The following is a 24439-nucleotide window of genomic DNA, read 5'->3' as shown; positions in this document are numbered from 1 at the left end:
GGCGGGCTACAGTCCATGGGGTCGCAAAAAGTTGGACACGACTGAGCGACTAATATTTTATTTCCTTTATGTAATGTGTTTGCAGCGTTCTGAATTAGCTGAGGAAATTGAATTGTGGACTTCTGACTTTATGATCAAATTATGTTGACATGGGTTCTTTAGCTTTTAAAATGACTCACTTTGTTTTAGAGAGGTAGGAACCAGTCACTTCTTTGATTCTTGAAATGTTGGATAGAATCCTGAACCGCAGATGCCTGCGTTTTCCTTTTCGCTAAGGTTCTCAAAGTTATTTTTACTCTGGAATCAAGTATTTTAAATTGTCTTTTTTTATTTTATTATTTTACTGGCCTCCCACAATGATTATTTCTAGCAACTAGTTTTATAAAGTTCTGGACCTGGAGTTCCCTAAGAACTGCATGTTCCTTTCAATTAGGAATATACCCTAGAAGAAGGTGTATGTTCCGTGCAGTTTCAGAGCAATAAGCACAGCTGGCACATGCATAAAAGTTAAGACTTGGGTGCTGAACCTTTTGATAGCATAGTGGTTTTTTTTAAATGATACATAGAAGCAAAAGGACTAAATTCTACTTTAAAAAAAAAACATAAAACATTAACTTCTTGTTTAAATCGATGACCTTCCCGTATATTCAAAATGGAGCAAAAAACCCAAACTCATCATTTCTATTAACATTGCTTTTTTTAAAAATCAGATCTCTGAAATGTTAGAAACAATGTATGAAGTGCCCTTATCTGCTCAAACCTAAGGAAGAACATTTTTATTAAGTAGTGTTACACGGGAAATGATTAGGTTTCAATTTTGTAGTAGTTTAAAAGTGCTACATACTACTTGAAATTATTGTTTACAGATTAGTGACACAGGCTGGGAGGGAGGATCTGGTTGGCCTCTGATTTCCGGATGCCCTCACACACACAGTACTTCCAAACTCAAGTCCAGCCATAAGCTATTTTGCTAACATGTCACAGTAATCTGTATTTTTGTATGTGATTTCTACTTTTATAGATTTGTTTTAAAATAAAACACATTTTTATAAAAAAAAAAAAAAAGATTTAAAGAGCCCCATGCAGCTGGTGACTGCTCTACTGAACAATACAGGTCTAGTGGGAGAGACAGTTATGAAGGCAGGTGACCCAATAATGCAGATTGACTGGGCTGGGGGTAGAGAGGGACATAACAATGCTTGAGTGTCAAGTAGGGAAAGATGGTTTCCCGAGGTAAAGATCAGGAAGGCCTCGTCAGGGAGGGGGGCATTTCCGGTAGCTATTAAAACATTGACGCTGGGAAAGAAGAAGGCAGGAGGAGAAGGGGATGACAGAGGATGAGATAGTTGGATGGCATCACTGACTCAATGGAAATGAGTTTGAGCAAACTCTGGGAGATGGTGAAGGACAGGGAAGCCTGGTGTGCTGCAGTCTATGGGGTCACAAAGAGTCAGACACATATGAGCAACTGAACAACAACAAATTAAAGCACTACGACACATCACCAGGAGGGTGAGGGAGGGTAGGAGCATTCCACATGGAGGCAAGAGGACACACGAACCTTTAGAATGGACCTCTGCCTGCATCAGGCATCAGGTCCCAGACTCTCCATCCCTGGGGTAACCAGCCTGAGGACAGATTGAGAGAGGAAAGGAAAGCGAAGGGCTTCCCTGGTGGCTCAGAGGTTAAAAATCTGACTCCAATGCAGGAGACCCGGGTTCGATCCCTGGGTCGGGAAGATCCCCTGGAGAAGGAAATGGCAACCCACTCCAGTATTCTTGCCTGGAGAATCTCATGGACAGAGGACCCTGGTAGGCTACAATCCACGGGGTCGCAAAGAGTTGGATATGACTGAGTGACTTCACTTTCACTTCCAAGGAAGGCGAGGACAGAACTGTGCAGGGCCTGAGTGCCAGGCTGCAGAGAAGGCAGGGCTTATCCGGTATGGTTATTGAATGAACTGAGACCCTACAGGTAGGGCACAGGGCATTGGGAACATAGTAAACTCTCAATAAATGGCAGCAGTTATCAGCTGTGAGGAGTCATTGGTGGCACTTCTGTGTTTGTTTGCTGCTTCTCTAGGTCAGTTTGGGAGTATTGCCCTCTTAGCTGTATTAAGTCTTCTGATCCATGGATATAGGATGTTTTTACATTTATTCAGGTTCTCCTTAATGTACAGTGCTCTTTTATAGTTTTCAGCATGCAAGTCTTTGTTTCTTTATTGAATTTATTCCTAAGTGTTTTAATGTTATTGTAAATGAAATTATTGCCTTAATTTCACTTTGAGGTGGTGGTTCATTGCTGGTGTGTAGAAACACAGATGGGTTTTGAATAGCTTGCTGAACCTGGTGATCAGCTCTAATAATTGCTTTTTGTGGATTCCTTGGGGTTTTCTAGATACAGTACTGTGTCACCTGCAAATAGAAATAGTTTTGCTTCTTCCTTCTCTATGTGGCAACTTTTCTTTCTTTTTCTTACTTAATTGTCCTCCAGACAATGTTGGTGAAAGCGGACATTTTTTGGTTTGTCCTTGTTTTGAGGGGGAATGTCTTTAATCATTAAATAATACTATGTTAGCTTTCCTTCCGTGTCTTTTTAAGCCTTTTTAAGATTATGTTTACTCTTTAATATCTTATTATACATGGTAACAGAAAACTCAATACAAAAAGAAAACAAAAACTCTTCTTGAAAAGAGATCTCTTTAAGTAAGCTTATCACCATACTTTTGCATATGTATATATGTGGGAAATATAGTTAACTTTACGTAATAAGTACAACCCATCTTGTCACTAGGCTTCGTCTATTCAATATTGTGTCACAGCATCTTTCCAGGCTTGGGCCCAGTCACATTGTTACTGTACAGCTGCCCATGTTCTACTGTAAAGCTTAACCATCTTTTATTTGAGAAACTGCCTCTTGATGAATGTTTGTTTCCCTTTTATTCCCACTATTATAAACAAGAAGGATGAATATCCACATCATATCCTTCCCAACACTGTGTATTGTCATGTTTTCCTTTCCATCTTTGTCAGATGATCACTATGGATCTGGGGTTAGAGAACTAGCATAATCAGAGTGAGGCTTTAGGAAGCTAACTGTAGCAGTCCCAATCTTTTGTGTGACCTGAGACAAATCCTCTTCCCTCCCTGGGCCTGTTTCTTCATTTGTAAATTGAAGAGATTTATAAATCTCTAGGGTTGGTTAGCCAACCTGACTTTGCCTTGAAATCACCTGGGGAGTTTTAAAAACCATGGACACCCGAGTACCGAGTACCGCAGCCAGTGATTTAATTAGTATGAGGGATAGCCTGGGTTGTGGGATTTTTAAATCTCCTTGAGACTAAACGATATGAAAGTCCTTCCTGCTCAGATAGTCCAAGAAGGCTGCTGTGGGGCAGCGGAAAGATCTCTTCTTCAGCAACACTAGGCTTGAATCCCAGCTCATTGGCTCCTGGCTGCCTGACCTTTCAACTTCTCTACACTTCCGGCTTCCGGTTGTCCTGCTCTTGGAGTGGGCTCGGGCAGGGAAGTACTAAAATCCCAGCCCAGCGCTGAGGGTTTCTGCGACTTAGGTGCCGCACAAGTGAGCAAGAAGTGACTGTTTTTTCTTTCTTTTTTAAATCAAAGAGCCAGCCTCTGGGCAACAAAGTGGAAATGGAGATTGTGAGCATGTTGGAAAAAAATGCTACGCTCCTCAAATTCGGCTACCACTTCACCCAGCAGGGACCCCGGCTGCGAGCGTCCAACGCCATGATGAACAACAACGACCTTGGTGAGTGGACCTAAGCACCCTAGCCGCCGCCTGTCATTCTTCGTACCGGTCGGAGGAGATATGGCAGGGAAAACTCCACTGTTGCTTTGCCCAAGGCAGGCCTCTTCCTGGGCCTGACTCTCTTTTCATACTAATCCCATACTCTTGTTTTCGGTGTTTTGCGTCTTGCTTCCCCCCGGAACCTTCCCCAGACTGCCAGAGCCCTGCCTGCAGACGCCGAGGCCAGGCCCTCCTCCCCAAAGGTAGCTCAGCTCAGCACAGGACTGAGCCCAGAGCGCACCCTCAGCCTGTTAGCCTAGTGAGTGAAACGTAGGCGGCACAAAGCCAACACTGAGTTTCTTCCTCTTCTGATACCTTTTTTGGAGCCCAGTTCAGTTCAGTTCAGTTGCTCAGTCGTGTCCAAGCCCAGAATCCTCTCCAAATCATACAGTCTGGCCCAAGCCCCAGATCCCAAAGCAAACAATCAGCCTTACTACCCACACCTGAAGCCTGGGCGATTTCATATTGCTTTTAAAGTAAAGGTTGAAAATGTTGACTTCATAGTAAAGTATAACAGGTTACATTCATTTAATTATTACAGGCATAGTTTGTATTTTTTACTAAAAAAATAAAAAGAAAATGTCACACTCTTTCTTAGTAAATATTGAATAGAAGTACAAGTCAGTTGAGCAAAAAGAAAGACCAATCACCCACTTAGTTCCAGATGCTAATTGTTCTCAAGCTCTGTGGGTAGTTGTTTCTCCTGTATTTTCCTGCTGCCTGCTTGAAGAACTTGATAGTGTCCAAAGAGGAGTATGTTTGATGAGGCTATAGGAAAATAAGAGGGGGGAGAAAAGAAAAAACAAGAAAAGGAGTGGGCCTGTTAACTTAATTGATCATTATATTCAACTAGTTACCTAGACTCAAAGGCAGGAGGAAGACAAGCAAGTTATACTATTCTTAGAAGGAAACAATGAATTTTTAAAAAAGAAGAAAGCTTCTTTCTGAGATTGAATTATGAGCTAACTGTTTTTAAAGGATGATGTGTTCAGTGAGTTTTTCATCAAATTTGAACCTGCTCGAAATGTGTTTCTTTTTGTTTAGTTTTTGTTTCTGACACTCACTAAAATGCAAGGAGCTTAACACTAAAGCACATCTCAGAGTTCAGGTGTGTCACTTCCTGGTGATGAATCTGAAGCTAGGTTAATACACGAAAGGCCTAGAAGAATGGGGGTGAGTGTGTAGGTGTGTATGCAGGAGGCAGGTACTCACAGAACCTGTGCTTAGAGAGCCACAGAGCTACTCAGTTCAACAAACATTTGTCAAAGACCTATCGTACACTGGGTGTTGAAGGTGATAGGTTCATGTTCTTAAGAAGCTATTTATTCATTTCTTACCCTAGCTGTTACTTTTTTCTAGAGCTGCAGATCTAGAAAAGTCCATCAAACAAAAACCCACACCAAGTGTCCTGGTTTGTGAAGGGTCCTTATTTGCAATAAAACATGAGCAAACGCAAACCACTAAGAATTATAATTATCATGGTGTAACAGAGGTTATTGTTAAATTGCTTAGTTGTGTTTGACCCTTTGTGACCCCATGGACTGCAGCATGCCAGGCTTCCATGTCCTTCACTATCTCCTGGAGTTTGCTCAAACTCATGTCCATTGAGTTGATTCAACTATCTCATCCTCTGTCACCCCCCTTCTCAGTGATAGCTACACTGAATTGTTGAGGACAGCCCATAACCTATACTCTATTGGCTGCAGAACCAGCACTAAAAAGCCTTGAGTTCTATTCTGATATGCAGGAACCTCACTTTAAAAAAAAAAAAAAAAATCTCAGATTAAACGTCTTATGTGTTCCTCAGTGCCTGTCTCAGGGCTAATTGAGCTTTGGTCTTCCAGTGGCAAGATGGCTTGGAGGACTTCTTTCTAGGATTAGAAGTTTCCAGATGAGTCAGGAGTGCTGTAGAGGGGACCCCGGTATCAGCTGAAGGCTAGAGGAAATGGCCCTTGAGGACACTATGTCCTGAGAGTCTGTGTTCCAAAATCCAGGCCCAGTTCCTATCACCAGGGACTTGGTGAGGTCATGGCAGGAGCCTTGCGTGCCCTTGCTGGACAGGACTTCAGGCTCCTCCTTCCGTCCTCTTCTGGAGGAACTGAGGCCTGGGAGGGACTGCACTTCTAGGCAGTGGCTCGGTCACGTCACACCTTTTTTAGTTACAGTGTCACACCTTAGTTACAGTGAGTACTTTGTTAGCACCTTTTGGGTGCCCAGGGCTGTGCGAGGTGACATAAGCGGTAGCAGAAAGCCAGTTCCCTGACTCAAAAACCTTTACAACCTCTTAGTGGAGAAAAAGACTCAAAGTCAGATCCCTAGATTCAGGAAGGCCTACAGACTGTATGCAGACAAAACAAGCAGATAATTTGTGAGGACAGAGGCCAGTTTAAGCCATGCCTCCTGGTGAGGGTGGGCTTGAGTCAGCCTTGTGAAGAAGAGGGAGGTTGGCAGGAGTTCCTGGTGGGGTTGCTGGCAACAGCAGGGTGATAGGACCAGTATGCAGGATAGGAGAGACAGGAGGTTCTGAAAGGAGGGAGGAACTGTAATAGGAGAAGCAGGAGGCCACAGAGAAGGAAGGGAAGGGCATTGCCAGCAGAGGGAACAGCATGGGCAAAGGCAGGGACGATGACCAGGCACATGGGTTGTTCATGGGAGTGGGGCTGAGGGGGTAGGTATGGGAGGCTGTGAGCCAAAGGCCTTTAGTGCTGAGCTCAGGACTTTGGTGAGGAAATCAGGTGGGTAGTGGGACAGTGGCAGTTTCCTAGGTGGGAATGACAGGGTATTAAAGTGGGTTCCCCCTGAGACCTGTGCAGCGGTTCCATTGGGTTTTCCCACAAAAGGAATTAGAGCAGAATGATCTAAGTGACTGCACACAACAGAGTACCAGCTGGTGAAGTAGGATTTTCAGCTTTAAGAGCAAATTGTGCCTGTCTGCTAACTTTTTGTGAAAGAAACACTTCCAATTCTGATGGTGCATCAGTGTCCTCCTCTAAAAGAAATTGACTGTCTTTGCAACATGTTTTTCTCATCCTGCTCCTGATGCTCTGATGAAGCCAATAGGCTTTTGCATTTCCCAGCTGAACCCGTTTGTCATTAGAGCCCAGCCATGGTGGTTGTGACTCGTCTGCTGCTGCAGTCTGGCGGCAGGGAGCAAGCTCTAGATGGAAGGGAACAGGCCTCTTCGGCTTCCTTCTCTCTCCAACCAACCTCTGAGCTGGCTCCTGGCCATGGGCCAGGTCTGCAGGGCCTAGGCTTTGCTTGCCTGCAAGGCAGGTGGGCTCCTCGGGAGACATGTAGTCCTCAAGCCCATGGGTCAGCCAGTGGCTCTGCAGACAAGCAGCCTGCCCAGGACCCATCCTGACTGGCATGTCTTTGGTCCTTCCCGCCCTGGGCTCTTAGCAGTGTTCCATGGGAGAGAGCAAGGCGTCAGGAAGGAGCCAAGGATCCCCATCTCTGCTTTCCCAAGGTGGTACCTCAGATGACTCCTGTCTCCACACTCTTTATAGCTGACAGCCAGGCTGCTGCTCAGGGTCCTGTAACTCTGCCACTGACACTCTCATCCCTTAATGAAATCTGAATTGCAGCCTCCAGGTTAAGACAGTTGTATGTTTTTGGAGGGGGTGGGGTGGGGAGAGAGGAACATGTTTGAAAGCAGAAAACATCTGTTTTTGGGAAAGTCACTCCTCTACTGTTTTCTCAAGGTAGACCCAACAGGCACCCAAGACACAGCACACACATGCCTCCCAAATCAGTTTCATCATCTCGGGAAAGAGCACTACTTTCCTCACCGTTTCAAGCCAGAAATCGGCCCCTCTGTCTGTGCTTCGCCAACCTGGCCAGCCACCTCCTCACCATCCATGTCTCCTGGGCCCTGGTCCAGCCCTCATCACCCGTACCCAGCATTCTGCAGTGTCCTCAGGCCCCTGCAGCTCCTCTAGGGCCGGCGTCTCTCACAGTGCTCATCCCAAAGCTTATCCCACCACTCTGCTTAGAACCCTTCTTATGTTCCCACTGCTCTCAGGTTAAACTCCTTGACGTGGCTTACAGGTCCCTTTGCAATCATAGCTGATACTTACATGGCCATTACTGTGTGCCAAGCACTGCCCTAAACCCTTCAATCTTACTAACTCGTGTAACATTCCCAAAAACCAGGTGAGGCAGGTACTGTTGTCATCCCCATCCTACGGTAAGGAGATGGGGCCTAGAGAAGTAGTAAAGTTACCTGCTGTCAGTGGGCGGAAGTGGGACCGGATCTGGTAGTCGTTCTGGCCCCAGAACCTGTGCTGTCTGCCTCCACGCCAGGTGAGGCCCTGCCAGATTCATCTCCTGACACCCCAGTAAGCCATCGCCTTGCCATATTGGTATCCACCAGTCCAGGAAGGCTGAGTGTCTCCCAGTGACCTAGGCAAAAGCTGCCCTTTGGGGAACTATTACTCCTAATGCTCCCTGCACGTTCCCACCATCTACCCCTTTATTGTTTAAGATTCAGTGGAAACTTACCCACCATCCTTGGAAGATCTGACCACTTTGTTCACTGGGCCTCTCATACTTGATGAGCTCTACCAGCGTACTTGTAATATTTTATCTAATTTCTTGTAGATTTATCTTAGTCCCCTGTTACTTTATTTCTGATCCTTGTGCTTGACACATCACAGCACTCTTGTCATTGCTCCTGCGTATAAATGTATATAAGACATGCCCCAAAGGCATGATGGAGGCATAAAGCTTGGCAAGTGGTGGAGGGAGTGTAAGATGCTGATGGGGATTGGTCCCAATGACTTGAGATGCTGGAAGGCTCTGACAGTGAAAGAGTCTCTGGCAGTTGTAATGATAAGCAATGTAGAGGAGTCTGCTCTAATGGAAGGAAAAAGCAGGTTGATTTGAAGGAACCTGGAAGACCTGGCATCTGCTCCCAGTTGTGTCTTTTATTCACTATGACTTGAGGCAAGATACTTTTCCTCTCTTGGCCTCAAGTTTCTTCATTATTAAAATGGGGGAAAATAATACCAAAGTGGTGCCTTTCTTTTCTCCCCATCCAGTTCCTGTAGAAGCCAGTGCCTGGGGAACCCTGTGCAGATGCAGCCCAGCATACTTACTGAGGGCATGTTGGGGGAGACCCCATGGGGTTCCTTTCTTACCTCAAGCCACGGACTGGGGCCTCAGGTTCTAGTCCTGGCTCTGCTACCTTGCCCTCAGGAACCCTGGCTCCCTTCTCTTCTCCAGGGGAAAGGAGCTGTCCCCTTGTGAGACCCAGATGAGACGTGTATGTGTATAGCCTGCATAGACAGGGCCTGATTGTACCGAGGGAGGCGCTGGACCGAGGCTTAAGATGAGTCACAGCCTTGGTTCTGTCTGGTGCCAGCTCTGTTGTTTTGTTCCCTGCCATAATTCCCTCATCCATGGCATGGCAGTGGTGACTGCACTGACACTCTGGAATTGTTGGAGGGGCTCCAGTGAGGGGCTGAGTGTAAATGGGGTGTAATGCTTACTCAGCTAACGTGGAGATGCTGCCAAGCCTGGTTTGTGTAAACCCTCTCATCACTCTGGGCAAACCTCTTCTGCTCTTTGGGCTTTGGTGGTTGTTCCCCCCACGTCTCCCCCCAAGCTGTTACACATTCTGATGGTCTCCAGGAATCTGGCCAGACACACTGTCTTCTCTCCAGGAGACAGCCCGCCGATTTGCGTTCATTGCTCTTTCCAGGGAGGTGCAGGGGAGAGGAGCAGCCCAGGCAAAAGCTAAACTCTAGGCCCCAGATGGGGCAAACTGTGTGTCTCCCCACCAGCTCCTAGCCACAACCAGAGTAACACACCTTCCTGGGTGGTTCTGCTTTGTACGCTCAGTGTCACACACAGGCCAATTCGGTTCTTGTTACAGCTTGTAAGCATCCATCTGAGATCTAAATTTGTTTAGCTCGGGAACTAGAAGGTGTCTGTGTAGACAAACTTTTTCCCTCTCACAGTAGCATCCTGTCTCTGCCACACCTGCAGCCCCCTTGACTGCCACCCACTGGCTCTACAGCCTTTGACCTGCCTTCCTCTTGTAGCTGATGTGACTTGCTGCTTGGTTTTCATCTGCAGACACTGTTTTGTTTCAAACACTCTCCCTTATTACAACAAAGCGGACCCTTCCCCCTGGCCCCCACCATCACCGCCATCTCATAAGCTAATGACTCCGCCTGCAACCCCCTGGCTAATGCTTTCCTCTTTGCGACATTTAACTCCCCTGCTATGTGAACAGTGTTTGGACTTGATATTGTCTTGCCTTTGGGAAAATGTCAAGGTTAACCATAAGGGGATACAGATAATGCAGAGTAATCTTCAGGGCAGATGCTGTTGTTTACACAGGCAGGCCAAGAACTCTGAGGAAGGGCCGAGGGAAACCTTACCAGCAGGTTAAGATTTCATTAAGATGGACTGAACTTAACCTCTATCTGACCTGGAGTAAGGATCTTCAACCATGGGGCCTCTGTATACAAAGGATGACAGTACAGTTGGATAAAGCGGGTTTTACACTTGTGTGGCCAGCGCTTCACAAGTACTTTTTGAATGAATCTACACCACTAGAGGCCCTCCTCTCAGTAAAGGCTCACAAGCTGTCCTTTAAAAACAGACTTCAGAGTGTGCTCAGCAAAGTTGTCAAGAAGCTTCCCGGCGCTTTCCAAGCCATGGTGGTGGTTCTGGGGCCCAGGGACAGCTGCTCACGTCTCATCTCCATTCCTTTCCAGTGAGGAAGAGGAGGCTGGCAGACCTGACCGGGCCCATCATTCCCAAGTGCCGGAGCGGCGTCTAGTGTGTGCAGGCGCCGACCACGCCTTTGAACTGGACGTGTTCTACTGATAAGCTGTGCTCTGCGGTGGGAACCAGAAGGCAGAATGCCAGCACAAACCCTGTTGTGGTTCAGTTCTTCATGCACTAAGGTTTTAGGTTAGCTAGTGGTTGTAGCTGAAAATTTTATAAACTATGGTTAATGTGAAGTTTTTCTTTAGTCACAGAAATTCAGTCTGTTTATTATTTAAAAACTAAGAAGCCCCTGAACCGACAGATCTTACTGAAGATGATGTTAGAGCAGCAGTGACTTAACCCCAGAAGTCCAGTTTCAGTGACCTTGGTATGTGGTGTTTCCGGTCTATTTAAAATGTGTAACATGAACAAACAGCACCCTCTTCCACATGGTTGAAAAGCATTATAAAATATTTTATTACAAATTTTATCTTAGCTCTTTAACAAACAGATCATCATTCTTTATTAATCCTCCTTTAAATTTTAAGAACCTCAAGATTAAAGTTGCTAAATTGATTTCTGGATCAAGAACAGTTTTTGTTTTTGTTTTTTTAACCTCAAGAAAGACAAGCCCACAGAGCTTTGCCAGCAATCAAAGAATGATCCTTTTGCTGGTTACCAGGGAATGATAGAAAAAGCCAGTAATGAAAATTCATTTTAAAAATCATCCTTTTTGAAAAAACAAAAACCAATTCCAGGCAAAAGCATTTCCCTGGGTGTTCTTTATCAACATCTGGGATTTATTTACAGTACTGGAGTCAGAAGAATTGTTTCCTTACCGAACGCCAGCCTTACAATGGATGTGAAAACCTATGGCCAGATACTTGAAAACACTCATAATTGCACAGTCAGTAGTAGGCCAGTGCCTTACGTGAGGTGAATCACTATTGAGATGAATTTCCAGTCCATCATGGCTTATGCTTACAGACTTCAGGCACCGTCACATCACTTATTAGACAAGTCACCGCTGATCTCGCCTGTCAATGAAGCCTCTCAAGGGCAATGGTGAAGAAAATCTAGATATCTGAGAATTAGGAAACCTGGCCAAGCCACCCAAGATGGTGAATTCTGAAAATGTAATTTTGGCATCTCAGCCAGATCCCTTTTTAACATCACGTGCATCTCCTGGGATCCAGCAAAAATGTTAAGCCACACTGCCCTTGTGCCTTTTAATATACCACAGTGCCAGTTAAACTAGTATTTCTGTTGCTTGGGGAGTTATTTTTATGAGTGATTCAGCAAATCTTAGAACAAAGGACAGGCCAAAGAGCAGACGAACATAGACCAAGCTGCGGAGCACTGAGCAGAGAGGCTTTTGATGAAAAAAGTCTTGCACACTGAACTGTAATGATGTGGACAGTACAGGGTAACCAGAGATGGAGCCAGGGCTCACCACCATGGAGGAGTGTCTGCTGAGACTGCAGATGGGCCCAGGAGTGGCTCCGTGCTGCAGGGACAGCCAGCCCCACTCGGCTTCTCCTTGAAACACAATTGCAGCTGTATTCTGCATCACTGGAAACTGCACTATACTATTAAATCTGTTGGTCTGTGGATGGCTGTGCATGTGTTTCTTGGGTCTTGTGCCTGACGTGTTGGCCGGAGGCTGGGAAACCACCACAGCAGTGCTCAGTAACTTCACGCAGGATGTCTTATGTTCTGAGGTGTTTACCTAAAAACTGCCGCCCAGATGTCAGTGTCATTGAGCTCATAAGGTGGTACTCTCAAAGATGCTTAAGAGCTAGCAGTGTGGATGCTGAGAGCAGCAGAAACTATTACGGGGAAATCTCTCAAATCCATAAAAAGTGAAGATGGCCATATCTTTAAGACTGTCTCCTCCACCAGATGAGCTGTTCGTCTAGACTAGAGGTGGCAAGGTTTTTTTTTTTTTTTTTCTGTAAAGGGCCAGATAGTTCAGGCATATCTTGCTTTACTATGCTTTACAGATATTTCGGTTTTTACAAATTAAAGGTTTGTGACAACCCCACATTGTCAGATGACAGCATTTTTAGCAATACAAAATTTTAATTAGGTGATATACATTGTTTCTTTAGACACAATACTATTGTACACTTAATAGTCTACAGCATAATGTAAGCATACCTTTTATATATAATAAGAAACTAAAAAGTTCATGTAACTCATTTTGATGTGGTGGTTTGGAACTGAATCTGCATCTCCGAGGTACACCTGTAAACACTGTAGGCTTTGCAGGCCATGTCTTTCTTGTAAATGCTTAATTCTGTCAAAGATGATATGTAAGTGAATGGCTGTGGCTAGTCCAATAAAACTTTATTTACAGAAAGAGGTGGGCCACGTGCTGCAGTTGGCAGATCCTGGTCCAGTGCTCTGAGGCTAGCAGGGAAAAGAGGAGGGTAGGGGTGGATGGTGGATCGACCTAAGAGACCCAGTTCTGAGAAGTCCACTTTTAGGGCGACACAGCTTTCATTTTTGCCATCAGGACAGACAGGTGTGCTGATAAAATGACTACTGCCAGCCCTGTGCAGAAGGGGCAGGTCAGGTCACCAGGTTCAAGGCTCTCTGCCTTAGGAACTTTGGGATCCCACAAAGCTCACTTTTTCTGTGCTCTAGCACCTTCTGAGCCAGAATGTCTCTGGTAAGAGGTCAGCACCCAAATCCCTCTTCCCTCTCTTGTGGAGGGCAGGTGCTACCATGGTGACTAGCTGACCATGGTGGCTCTGGCAGCTCTGAAGGTCCCTGTGTCTTTGTTAGTGCAGCCCTAATGTTCTCCAATACGTGGCGGCCCCAGACCTAGCTGTGTGAATGCCTGGGGGAACACAGAGGGGCCGCTCCCATCAACATCCAGCCTGGGCCCCAGGCTCGAGAGAAGAGGCTCCTGCTGCGAGAGGCCCCCGCTGTGAGAGCTCCCTCGGTACACGTGGCCGTCGGGCTGTACACTCGCATTCCTCTTTAAAGCTGCTCTGGGCTGGGCTTGCAGCCTGTCTGTTCCCTTTGTCTTGACACGTGGCACAACAGGCTGTGAATCCTCGTTCTTGGCAGGCAGGGCAGGTCAGGACGAGCTGGCGGCACTGGGGAGTGCAGCAGAGTTTATAGTGGTCCCATGGGACCCCACAGTAGGAACATTCTGGGAAGAAAGAAAAGCCTTGTTATAAGAACACAAGCACACACGCGTGTACACACACCGTGTAGGCAGGCACTTCTCCAGTCCCTAAGCCCAGCCCTTTGCTCATCAGCATCTGGTGTATCCTTTCGGGCCTGGGGAAGGTTTCTAAACAGTGTAAATCTCTTGTCTTCTAACTGACAAGGTCCCCCACCATCCCCACTTTTTGGGGTTAGGTTGCTTCTAGGATTTGTCTTTTGATTCTAGCATTCATGGACCCATTTTTCTTTTCCCCATTTAGAAAACAGGTAGTAACGTTTTTCTGTTTCATTAACTAGTCCCAAGCTGGCCAACACCTTTTGTTGGCTTTTTTCCTTAACACCATTCCCTTTTGCACCAAGACACAACACGCCTGAATACAGGTGACTGCACATCGAAATTCTGCAGTCCACACCCGTCTCCCCAGGCCTGTGGATCTGCTCTTGCCAGGGCACACTCAGCCACACAAGTCCTAAAGCTCATGTATCTACTTTCTCAGCCTCTTTTCCCTGCTGACTTCCTATTACCACTGATAACATCATTCTTCAAGTCTCCTTACCCAGCTTATCTAAGCTACCTTTGGGCCCTCTCTCCCCCCTTTTTTCTCCCTCTAGCGCCATTAGAGATCTGAAGTTGCTTCCAATAAGAGAGACAAAATAAGACCGTTAAAATGAATAAAAAGATCAAGAAGAAAGGGGAGAGGAAATCAAACTCCCATCTTATTTATTATCCAGGTATTAATTCAATCTCAGTCCCTGGTCAAAGAAGCTCTAAAAAATTCTGACAGTCACTAGGGTTGTCTGCTTATGACCTTTCCATTCAGAACAGTGGCATCCAGAATGAAGATCTATTTGCTTAAAGATTAATGTCATCTTCCTCCTCCTGACTGCTTTCATCTGGTACCGCATGTCATTGTGGATTCCAAACTACAGTCTGAACACAGGCTTCCTGCAGCCACTCTGCCTCTGGCCCTGGGCTCAGCTCCCACCCTGGAATGCCCCACCCACCACTCTAAACATGCATAACACATGTGTCCACACACCATCTAACTAGGGGTTCTTTTATTTGTGCCATGAATGCAGAAAATAAAATAAGATCACAAAGGAAACCAACTACACAGAAATACAAAAGAACAATATTCTTCAAAGTCTGGGATACAGTATGGTATTTAACACATAAAATAATAATATTTAGTGATGGGCCTAATAACTTTCCATTTTGAAGCAATGATGCACGTAAATGCTATTTTGAAATATTCACAGCAGCTGTAATAATGAAAATACTGTGATTTCTATTGATGACAAAGTCACAAGTACATCCAATACACCCGACTTGCTTCTTACATTCATAATTGAAGTGCTATATTTAGTGAGGGGTTATGAAACCAAAGATGAAGTTATTTTCCAGTCCAAATTCAAAGGCCCCTTTAGTACAATATTACCAACTCCAGGTTAAGACCCTAGATTTAGCCTATTGGTTCAACTCTTAGCAAGTGGACAGAGTGAGTGAGGTTATTCCCATTTTAAAGGACTTGTTCAACTAGTAATCAACAGAGTCAGATCCTAGCCCAGGCCTCCTAATGGTCAGGGTTCTGCCTGCTCCACCACTGCATCCCCAGCTCTGGTGGGAAACGGTGGTGCTGGGCAGTCCTTTTCCCTTGTTTTATTCGTCACGTACTCAGTACTGGCCTGCCTTCCAGAAGGTTAATCAGAGGGTGTGCCTGCTCAGGAGCTGCGGTTCTGAGCCAGTGCTGACCTACCTGACACTATGTCATTGTTGAAGGATAAGGCATAACGCTCATCGAAAACAAACAACTTCCCTTTGTAAAAACCATCAGGAAACTCTTCCAGGTACTTGTGGATTCCACCCTTGAGCTGGAACACTTCTTTGCACACTCCCTGTGTGTGGAAACACAAGAGGAAATTTGAGGAGACTAGCAAAGAGCAGTAGGAAGCTCCACAGAGAAGCGACATGTGGTAGGAATGCCAGAACGGGGGTCCTGGTTCCCTTGTGGGACACTGAAGAACTGCTGACCAAGGGGGGCGAGGAACCAACTGGCCAGACCTTGCCCGCTAGGGGGATGGCTGAGGACAGCAGTTAGGGCCTTCACTCTTGAGATCTTGGGAAGCCCAACTATTTTTGTGGCTCCCTAAATATAGGTAGACACCTGTTGGGACATGTAATGTTACTGAATTTGCTCTTCTCCGGATCAAGCAAAAGGATTAGGAAAAGGGAGATGTCAATTAATCTTTCCCTTTTGTACTTGATGAGTCTCTAAGACTGATGAGTGCTTTTCACATCTTGAGATTTAAGAACTTCAGACTTTATACTTAGAAACTCTATGCTGGAACCATACAAGGGGACAATAAATCCTGCTGGCTGGGGGTGGGAGCTTCCTTCGCCTCCATGCCTGCAGTGCCCTAAGGTTGCAAACTCACCTTGGTTTTCAGGTAGGCTGAACCCCGCTCACAACGGATGCCCCCAGTGCAATACATCAGCACCCGCTTCTCTTTGAAAAGTTCTAGATTTTCATCAACGTAGCTAGGGAAATAACTAAATTTCCTGATGTCTGGGGCTAAGCAGCCCTGGAATCGTCCCTACAATATAGAAGCAGCAGAAATAAAATTATCAGAAAAACATACCTGGTAAGAACAAAGATTCTTTCTGTGTCAACCACCACTCCTCAGCCTTGCCTTGGCAAGGAAGCACTTGCTCGCTGCTGTTTTCATCCCATACTCTGACCTTTCAAACTTCAAGAGCTAAAACTTAGAAACAAGGCTGGGTGGGCTGTGTGTTACCCATTCAGAGACCTTGGGGAACTGGAGAGGTTGCCCAAGGCAAACTTGACAAGATCCTGACATGTGTCTAGGGGTAGGCATATAGGAGACAGTTCATTTTGTGCAAGATGTCTTTAATCCGTATTTTCTTAGCCTTTCTCACCAGATTCTGGGTTCAAAGGCTCGGGTTTTCTCTGCTAGCGGCGGGAGGAGAGCCACTGACTGGGCCACAGGTGGGCACACAGTGTCCCCTTCAGAAACATGCTGTGCTGCAGGAACTCAGTTGTGGTTTTCTTACTTACTATTTTGCTTTCATAGAAGTTTCTGCAGTCCAATAGGATAGTATCACTTTCTTCTTGATTTGCCTGAGACAGAAACTTTTCTACTTCTTTATGAAATTCACCTGGGGATAAATGGATTCCTAAAACCAAACAAAAAACTGGTTAAAAATAAAACCAAATCACACAGGGCCCAGCCCAATGATTTCCATTTGTTCCTCCCCACCTAAACAGTTCCTCTTCATAGTTACAATTATGTCTGAAAATAATGCTATCTGATCAGTATAATGACAGAATTTAGTAATTCCATGTCCTCATTCTCCCTCCTAAGATGAGTGCTGTAGAGACCTGGCAGTTTAGAAATAATTAGCCAAAGAATTCTGCATTCTCATACTTGGCCTAACCCAATGATAAAAGCCAGACTGTAGAGATGTAAACTGCCATAGGGGTTTGCTGGTCCATGTTATGGCCAGTGTTCAATTGTTCCTGTATATGGAGGGGCCTGGACGTGTATATGCTTGACTACAGGCTTTAGAAACTGTTCTATACCGACATCAAGTCCAAGGTTAAGAACCTCAGGCAGGTGTGAGCATATGGTTAAGGAACAAAGTTTGAATAAGTCTCTAAAAAATATAACAGAGAAGAATGTGTCTAAGTTTGTGTGCGTGAGTCAAGGAGAAAAGGGGTTGACAGCAGGAATGAAATCTGAGAAAGAAGCAAGAGAGAAAAGATGAAAGGCCAGAAGAAGGAGAGAAAGGAGATGAAGTAAAATACAAGGAGACTAAGAGCAAAGAACCTGTCTGCTGGGGCCTTTTGCCTTCTCTACGCTCCAGGGGAGAAATATTCCTATACCTTTAGGGGTCCAGACATCTCAGTAGCTTGTGAAGAACTTTTGGTGAATCTGGCAGGGGAGCAACCACACCTCATGGGTGGGGGCTCTGATGCGTCAGTTACCACTCATGATGGATCCCGACAGCCCCGTGAAGCTGCTGGGCACCAGATGGGGTTAGAGACCCAGAGCTAGATTCCTGCCTGCCCATCTGAGGACTGCAGGGAAGAATGTAACAAGGCCGGATTTTATATGTGATTGTCACATAATTACACAGTCACCAAAACAGTGGGGTGGAAAGGGAGGTTCAAAACTGATGACAAGCATGGAAATCTGTTGAGCCTTCCCCTTACAGGGAGCTGCAGGGAACCAAACCTGTTCCTGCTGCTGCTATTACTGTGGCTACTCTCCTGGCCCTGTGGAGGCCTGATCAGTGACTCACATAGACCTGCTTAGAAGAAGTGCTTTCAAATAACACAGCTCAAATGAAGGCCACACAGCACTACCTGGAGCCCATTCTCCCCTCACCTCCACGGCGAGGTCCTGTAGTGCCGACGAGGTCCTCCTGCCAAGGTGAGGACACTAAGCAGACACGGCCCTTTGGGGCCTTCTGTCCTCATAAATGTGTCTCCTTCCCCAGATGCTTGTATCTTACTCCCATTTCCCTCTGGTTTAACTCTTATCCTTTTAAAATATTTACATATTAAAAAATGAACATAGAGCCAGTCAGACCTGTTTCCTGATGAAAGGAGACAATACTACCTATGAAGTAGACTTGGGGGAAAAAGGAAAGAAAAGAAAAATGGTAATCAAACCTGAATCTGATCAAGCCTCTAGATGTGAGCTGTCTAATATGGTAGCCACTAGCCAACATGTGGCTAACGGGCACTGGCAATGTGGTTTGAGATGTGCTGTAATAAGGGTGCTGCTGCTGCTGCTGCTAAGTCGCTTCAGTCGTGTCGGACTCTGTGTGACCCCATAGACGGCAGCCCACCAGACTCCCCCGTCTCTGGGATTCTCCAGGCAAGAACACTGGAGTGGGTTGCCATTTCCTTCTCCAGTGCATGAAAGTGAAAAGTGAAAGAGAAGTCGCTCAGTCGTGTCCGACTCTTCGAGACCCCATGGACTGTAGCCTACCAGGCTCCTCCGTCCATGAGATTTTCCAGGCAAGAGTACTGGAGTGGGGTGCCATTGCCTTCTCCGTAATAAGGGTGACACGTGCAGAATTTCAAGGACTTAGTATACCACAAAAGAAAAAAGTACCATCTCTCTTTGTTGTTACAGTTTGTATTTCTTTTTGGCAGTACTGGTCTGTGTTGCCGCGTGGGCTTTGCTCTAGCTGTGGTGAGCAGTGGCTACTCTCTAGGTGCGGCGTGCAGGCTTCTTGTGATTTCTGTTGTTCCAGAGCACAGGCTCTAGGGCACGCCGGCTTCAGTCGTTGCGGCACGTGGCCTCAGCAGCTGCAGTTCCCTGGCTCTGGAGCACAGGCTCAATAGTTATGGCACACGGGCTTAGTTGCTCTGCAGCCAGGTGGGACACTCGTGTCTCCTGCATTGGCAGGCAGATTCTTTACCACTGAGCCACCAGGGAAGCCCCTAAAATATCTTATTAATAATTTTTTGCACTGGATACAAGTTGAAATAATATTTTGGCTACACTGCATTAAATAAAGGGTATTACTGAAATTAATTTTACTTGTTTCCTTTTACTTTTTAACATGTGGCTACTGGAAATATAAAATTCCATCGTGGCTCACATAATATTCCTGTTAGACAGCACTACCATAACTGTGACTAGAATTCACAGGAAAGACAGAGGAACATTACATAGAGATGCAGTCAGCATTATCCTGACTGTGGGAAATACTACAAGCAAAATTTTCTAATTCCTTCAAAAAATACACTGCATGGGAAAATAAAAGATGGAGGCTCTAGGTTAAAAGGGGCTTAAAAGGCTCAGTCACAATGAGAAGACCTTACTTGAATCCAGATAGAAACAAACTTTAAAAATTATGAGATAACTGGGAATTTTAAGCCCTGGCTGGATATTCAATAATATTAAGTAATTACTATTAAAATGTTTTGGATATGATGGTTTTATAATTATTTATTTTTAAAAAATCCTTTATATTTTTAGCAGGATCTACTAAAATAGGAATGAAATGATATGACATCAGGATTCTCTTCTAAATAATCTAGGTTGGGGGAAGGGAGTGGGGACTGATGAAAGTTGGCCTTGAATCTGTAATTGTTGAAGCTGTAGGATAGGAACATGAGCGTTCACTGTAATACTTTTTCTACTTTTTAAAATGTTTGAAATTTTTCATAGTAAAAAGTAAAACAAAACTAAAAACCCCAGCCAAACAAATGTCTTTCAACCACCTATGGTACCCATGAGTGAGGGGGGAGAGAGAACATTCTACAGCACTTGCAAACAAACTGCTTTAGTGTTGAAAGCTGCTAGCTTTCTGTAGCAAAAAGTCTGTATGTCTTATCCATTTGATGAACTATTTACAAGTAATAATTATACTCTTCCCAAACTGCTATCTTTGGAAAGAGAAAACAACTTCTTTCTAAACCATCACCAAGAGAATAACTAAGCCAGGTCATTCTAAGCAGTGAGTCTCCAAACACCAGAGCACCAAAGAGAAGAGCCAACTTGAGCACTGAATAACGCAAGTGTCAGCCACCCCACAGCTACTCTGAAGAGAGACTTCATTACAACCCTTGCTGATCAGAATGTCTAGCTTTCACATTTGTCTCTATATTAAGGTTTGTCCCTATATTAAGATTTGTCCCTATGAAGAAAAGGAAAATGTTTCTTAAAGCAAGCATACCAGGCTTCTTATAGGAGATCTTATTGGGACTGATCCCCATAGGCACAATTTCTTCAAACACACCAACACGCAATTCTGGAAAACAGCAAGCTCCTCCTTTGCTGGTCTAGCCAATGAGAAACAAAACAGATTACAGTCTTTCTTTCCCATCTCCAGGTATAAGATATTTATTAAGTTGAATTATCTGTAACATTCTATGCTCTAACTCCCTTCTCCCACTGAATGAGCTGTTCCTAATTTGAGGTTTCTTAATACTTCAACTACCCTATTATTACACAACAGATGTAACCTTATATTTGGCACTTCTTTATTGCGTATCTACCATGTGTAGAAATGTCAAATTGAAACGGTGTTTCTATAGCAGTAAGTATTTGACTATAAAACTGAAACACCACCAAGCAATTTGTATATGTAAGATTGCATCCAAGCTTTTGTTCAGGAGTCACAACCTTTTTTCACATCATCATCACCAACACTAACACTTACTAGCAAGGTATTTCCCACCACCTCTGTAACCCATGACACTAAAGCATAAAGTCACTCTGACATAAAGTCTCTCCTTCAGAGAGCAACATCTTCATTCCCGCTGTGGTACGAGTGCCGATCTGATCCCACCAGGTTTACTAAATACGCAGTGATCCCCTGAAACAGGTGGTCTCTCAAGTGAGCAAATATGGCTAAGTTTGAGTTTAATGTGTGTAAGCTGTAATGTCCTTATTCTATATAAAAAGGCCCATGATCACGTGGTGGCAACTTGGAAGATGGAAGGAGCATACTCTTTCTACTGAGCTGCCTCAAGACCTAGAGGGGAAGTGGTATTCTGTCCAGCACGGCTTACTTCTTTATGGTGGTCTTCTTCATAGCCTGGAGTGGGAAGAGGCACTAGAGCAGAAGCAAATGGCTCTCAGTCCATTTTATTTTCAATCTCTCTTACCTTAAAATCATCCTTACACAGGTAATCCTTAAACAGAGGGCAGGAGAGCATGGCACTGACATAGAGTCTGGTGGCCAGTCTGCTTCCACCAACAGTCCCATTGATTCCTTCCGTAGCAATTCGAACCTGAGGCACAATACAGTGAAAAGGGGAATGCAGCCGTCCGTGTTTCTCTTTGTTTTGGTTGGCAAGTTGTGTCTGACTCCTTATGACCCCGTGGCCCGCCAGGCTCCTTCCTCCATGGGATTTCCCAGGCAAGAATACTGGAGTGGGTTGCCAAGCCCTCCTCCAGGGGATCATCCCAACCCGGGATCGAACCTGCGTCTCCTGCATTGGTTCAGTTCAGTTCAGTCGCTTAGTCATGTCCGACTGCGTTGGTAGGCAGACTATTTACCACTGAGCCACTGGGGAAGTGCTTATTTGTAGCTCAGTTTGGATTTCTGCAGGGCAGAACAGGTTCATGTGTATTGGTGAACTTAACAGGAAAAGCAAAAACACTGCTATGGACACCAGAGTGTTGCCACACAAAGATGCCTGCAGTTTTCTGAAATGGCACTGCCCACAGCTCAGCTGAGGTGCTCAGTTAACATATGCTGAACCAGAGAATAAAATGGATAAAACAACTGGAAAGCCCCATTTGCTATGATGTTCCAGTGGCCAAGGCTTAACCTAAATTCAGGGCAGCAGATCTAGAATCAGGATGCAACTTTGCCACTAAACTTGCCAAGTGGCCCTGAGAAAATTCTCTTTTCTGAACCTCAATTTCTTCATCTTGATAAAAGAGATGAAGAAGAACCAATAATGAAAAACTGCTGAGGAGATATTCCTCAAGTCCTAAAGCACAGAGCACATCTGAGGGCCGGGAATGCACACGAGCACCCTCTGCATGGTTGGTGGGGTGGAGGGCGGGGGGCAGGTAAGCCCACCACTGCAAACCCACCTACTGGGAGGAGCTTGTCTGTTTTGTTCTTTGTTGCATCTCAGTGTCTAGAGTAGTACCTGCCCACAACAGACATTTGATATGTATTTGCTGAGCAAATGAGAATCCAAACCTGAGGCTTTCTGGCTTCTCAAACCCTCTGTTCTCTCTGAAATGCTTCACTGGTTGGGGGACATTAAAGCCTGGATTAAGGTCCATACCGTAAGAGGCAATGCTCTGAGGGGCCTGCAAAGTTACTTGTTCTGGTACCACAAAACCCTTCTGATAAGTTTAAAGATGGATCATCTTTAGAAGAGCTAGCAATGGCACCCCACTCCAGTACTCCTGCCTGGAAAATCCCATGGACGGAGGAGCCTGGTGGGCTGCAGTCCATGGGGTCGCTGAGGGTTGGACACGACTGAGCGACTTCCCTTTCACTTTCACTTTCATGTATTGGAGAAGGAAATGGCAACCCACTCCAGTGTTCTTGCCTGGAGAATCCCAGGGACAGGGGAGCCTCGTGGGCTGCCGTCTATGGGGTCGCAGAGTCGGACACAACTGAAGTGACTTAGCATAGCATAGCTTTCTAAAATGCAACACTGTGTATCATGGTATTCTCTGGAAAGAGAAGTAACTTAGAGCAAAGTTCTATGTTATTACATTGTTACTTATATAATAATTATAACAATGATACCTACCAGTGCATTCGAATTTGAAAACTTTTAAAGGCTCCCCTTTTATTAGGGCCTAGAGAAGGTACTTGTTTGTTGTCTCACTTGGCTCAATTCTTTAGAGCATGGATAGAAATGGGATTCATTTCACAAGCCAGGGCCTACTCACTAGCAGTAGCTCTCCAGAGTTCCATGATTCTGAGTCACATCCAGGCTCCTTGAGAGAGATGCAGTCTAGTGAGCCTGATCTGGGCTGACAGAGGGAAGCAGGAAGCATATGCCATCTCTGCTGTACAGGCTACTGCACCTATTACCAATGCATTTTTTTAAGGGACAACACAGAAAAATAGAGCTGAGCCAGCATTAACCAGAAATCTACCCCACAACTGTCTTTGACAGGGGCAAATATGATGAAGAGGTACGGGCTTCTGTGTAACTGTCTTTTGGGTAAGCTAGAAGACTCTTTCCTATGTTATTTTAATCCCAGAACCCAAATAAAATATAAGTATGTACACTCCCTGAATACTGAGGATGGTCAACCTCTAAAACCCATGCATTAGACTTTTAACTCCTGTTGAAGGATTCCTCAAATGAAACCTTCAAAGTAGCTGCTAGGTGAGGAAAGCCTTATATCTCAGAGATGAAGAGCAACAGTTAGCATTTAATGAGCACCTTTATATTATAAAGTTCCTGTCTTTATATTATAATCCTGAAAGGTAGATATAATTCCCACTTGACAGGAAAGGAAACAGAAGCTTAGAGAAATCAAGTAATTTAAGAGAAATCAAGTAATTTACCCAAGGGCAGAGTTGGGAGGTAGTAGATGTGGGATTCAATACCAGATCTTTTGGGGTCCATCTCTTATAATTTTCCTTTCTAAAGCCTCTAACACATCTGCTCAAATTTCTTGAGGCAGTAAGAAGTATATAGCAAGGGGTCAGAAGCTTCTTTCCATAATTCTAGAATTTTCAAGTTCTCCCCTTTCCCTACAAATGTCAACATTCTTCCAAATCTCCTACCAACACGAAACTTGAGAACTTGGCATGTGTCCCTGAAGCCTTAGAATTTAAACCTAAGAGCCACGCAGGTGCTGCCACCTTGTGGACAGAGACCCTCACTGCCAGTTCACCTTGCCCCAAACTACGGAGATTGATTGCCTATTTGTGCACTCAGGTTTCCGTTCCATCTTTCAAGGTGTTCTCTAAAGACAGATGATGATATATGTATATAAGCCACACATGTTCTTTTTTTTTTTTTTTCACAATGCACCAGCAATTTTGCCAGGAATTGCAGACATAGTAAAAAATACAGTTTTTGCCCTTTGGGAACTTACAAACTAAGGAAGGTCACAGATATTAAGATAAAAGTCACAAACTGATAAGTGCTATGAAAAATAACTACAAGATGCAGTGAAACAGTATATCTGGAAAAGTGAATTAGATTAAAGGTCTGGAAAGATGTCTTTGACAAAGTGTCATTAAAACTGA

At 44.9% G+C, this 24439-nt stretch overlaps 2 protein-coding genes across 5 annotated transcripts in view; one reads left to right on the top strand and one right to left on the bottom strand.

Annotated features, from left to right (window-relative positions):
* TMOD1 (tropomodulin 1) overlaps window positions 1-12141 on the top strand; it is a 90933-nt gene extending 78792 nt beyond the window's left edge. For all 3 annotated transcript variants that reach the window (XM_042243218.1, XM_004004235.5, XM_012120639.4), the window contains exons 9-10: window positions 3627-3771; window positions 10536-12141. In XM_042243218.1, the coding sequence (XP_042099152.1) occupies window positions 3627-3771; window positions 10536-10600 (210 nt within the window). In that variant the 3' untranslated portion in view covers window positions 10601-12141. The remainder of the gene's footprint in view (window positions 1-3626; window positions 3772-10535) is intronic.
* The window catches only part of TSTD2 (thiosulfate sulfurtransferase like domain containing 2), a 28276-nt gene continuing 14820 nt past the window's right edge, over window positions 10984-24439 (bottom strand). For both annotated transcript variants that reach the window (XM_012120651.5, XM_004004234.5), the window contains exons 5-10: window positions 21363-21488; window positions 20429-20534; window positions 16788-16906; window positions 16147-16305; window positions 15468-15606; window positions 10984-13693 (exon numbers count right to left, since the gene is read on the bottom strand). In XM_012120651.5, the coding sequence (XP_011976041.2) occupies window positions 13404-13693; window positions 15468-15606; window positions 16147-16305; window positions 16788-16906; window positions 20429-20534; window positions 21363-21488 (939 nt within the window). In that variant the 3' untranslated portion in view covers window positions 10984-13403. The remainder of the gene's footprint in view (window positions 13694-15467; window positions 15607-16146; window positions 16306-16787; window positions 16907-20428; window positions 20535-21362; window positions 21489-24439) is intronic.

Source organism: Ovis aries, chromosome 2 (genome assembly GCF_016772045.2).
Source record: "Ovis aries strain OAR_USU_Benz2616 breed Rambouillet chromosome 2, ARS-UI_Ramb_v3.0, whole genome shotgun sequence".
Classification (NCBI taxonomy): Eukaryota; Metazoa; Chordata; class Mammalia; order Artiodactyla; family Bovidae; genus Ovis; species Ovis aries.
The sequence above is the reverse complement of the archived record's forward strand: the minus strand, read 5'-3'. Positions and strand labels throughout refer to the sequence as shown.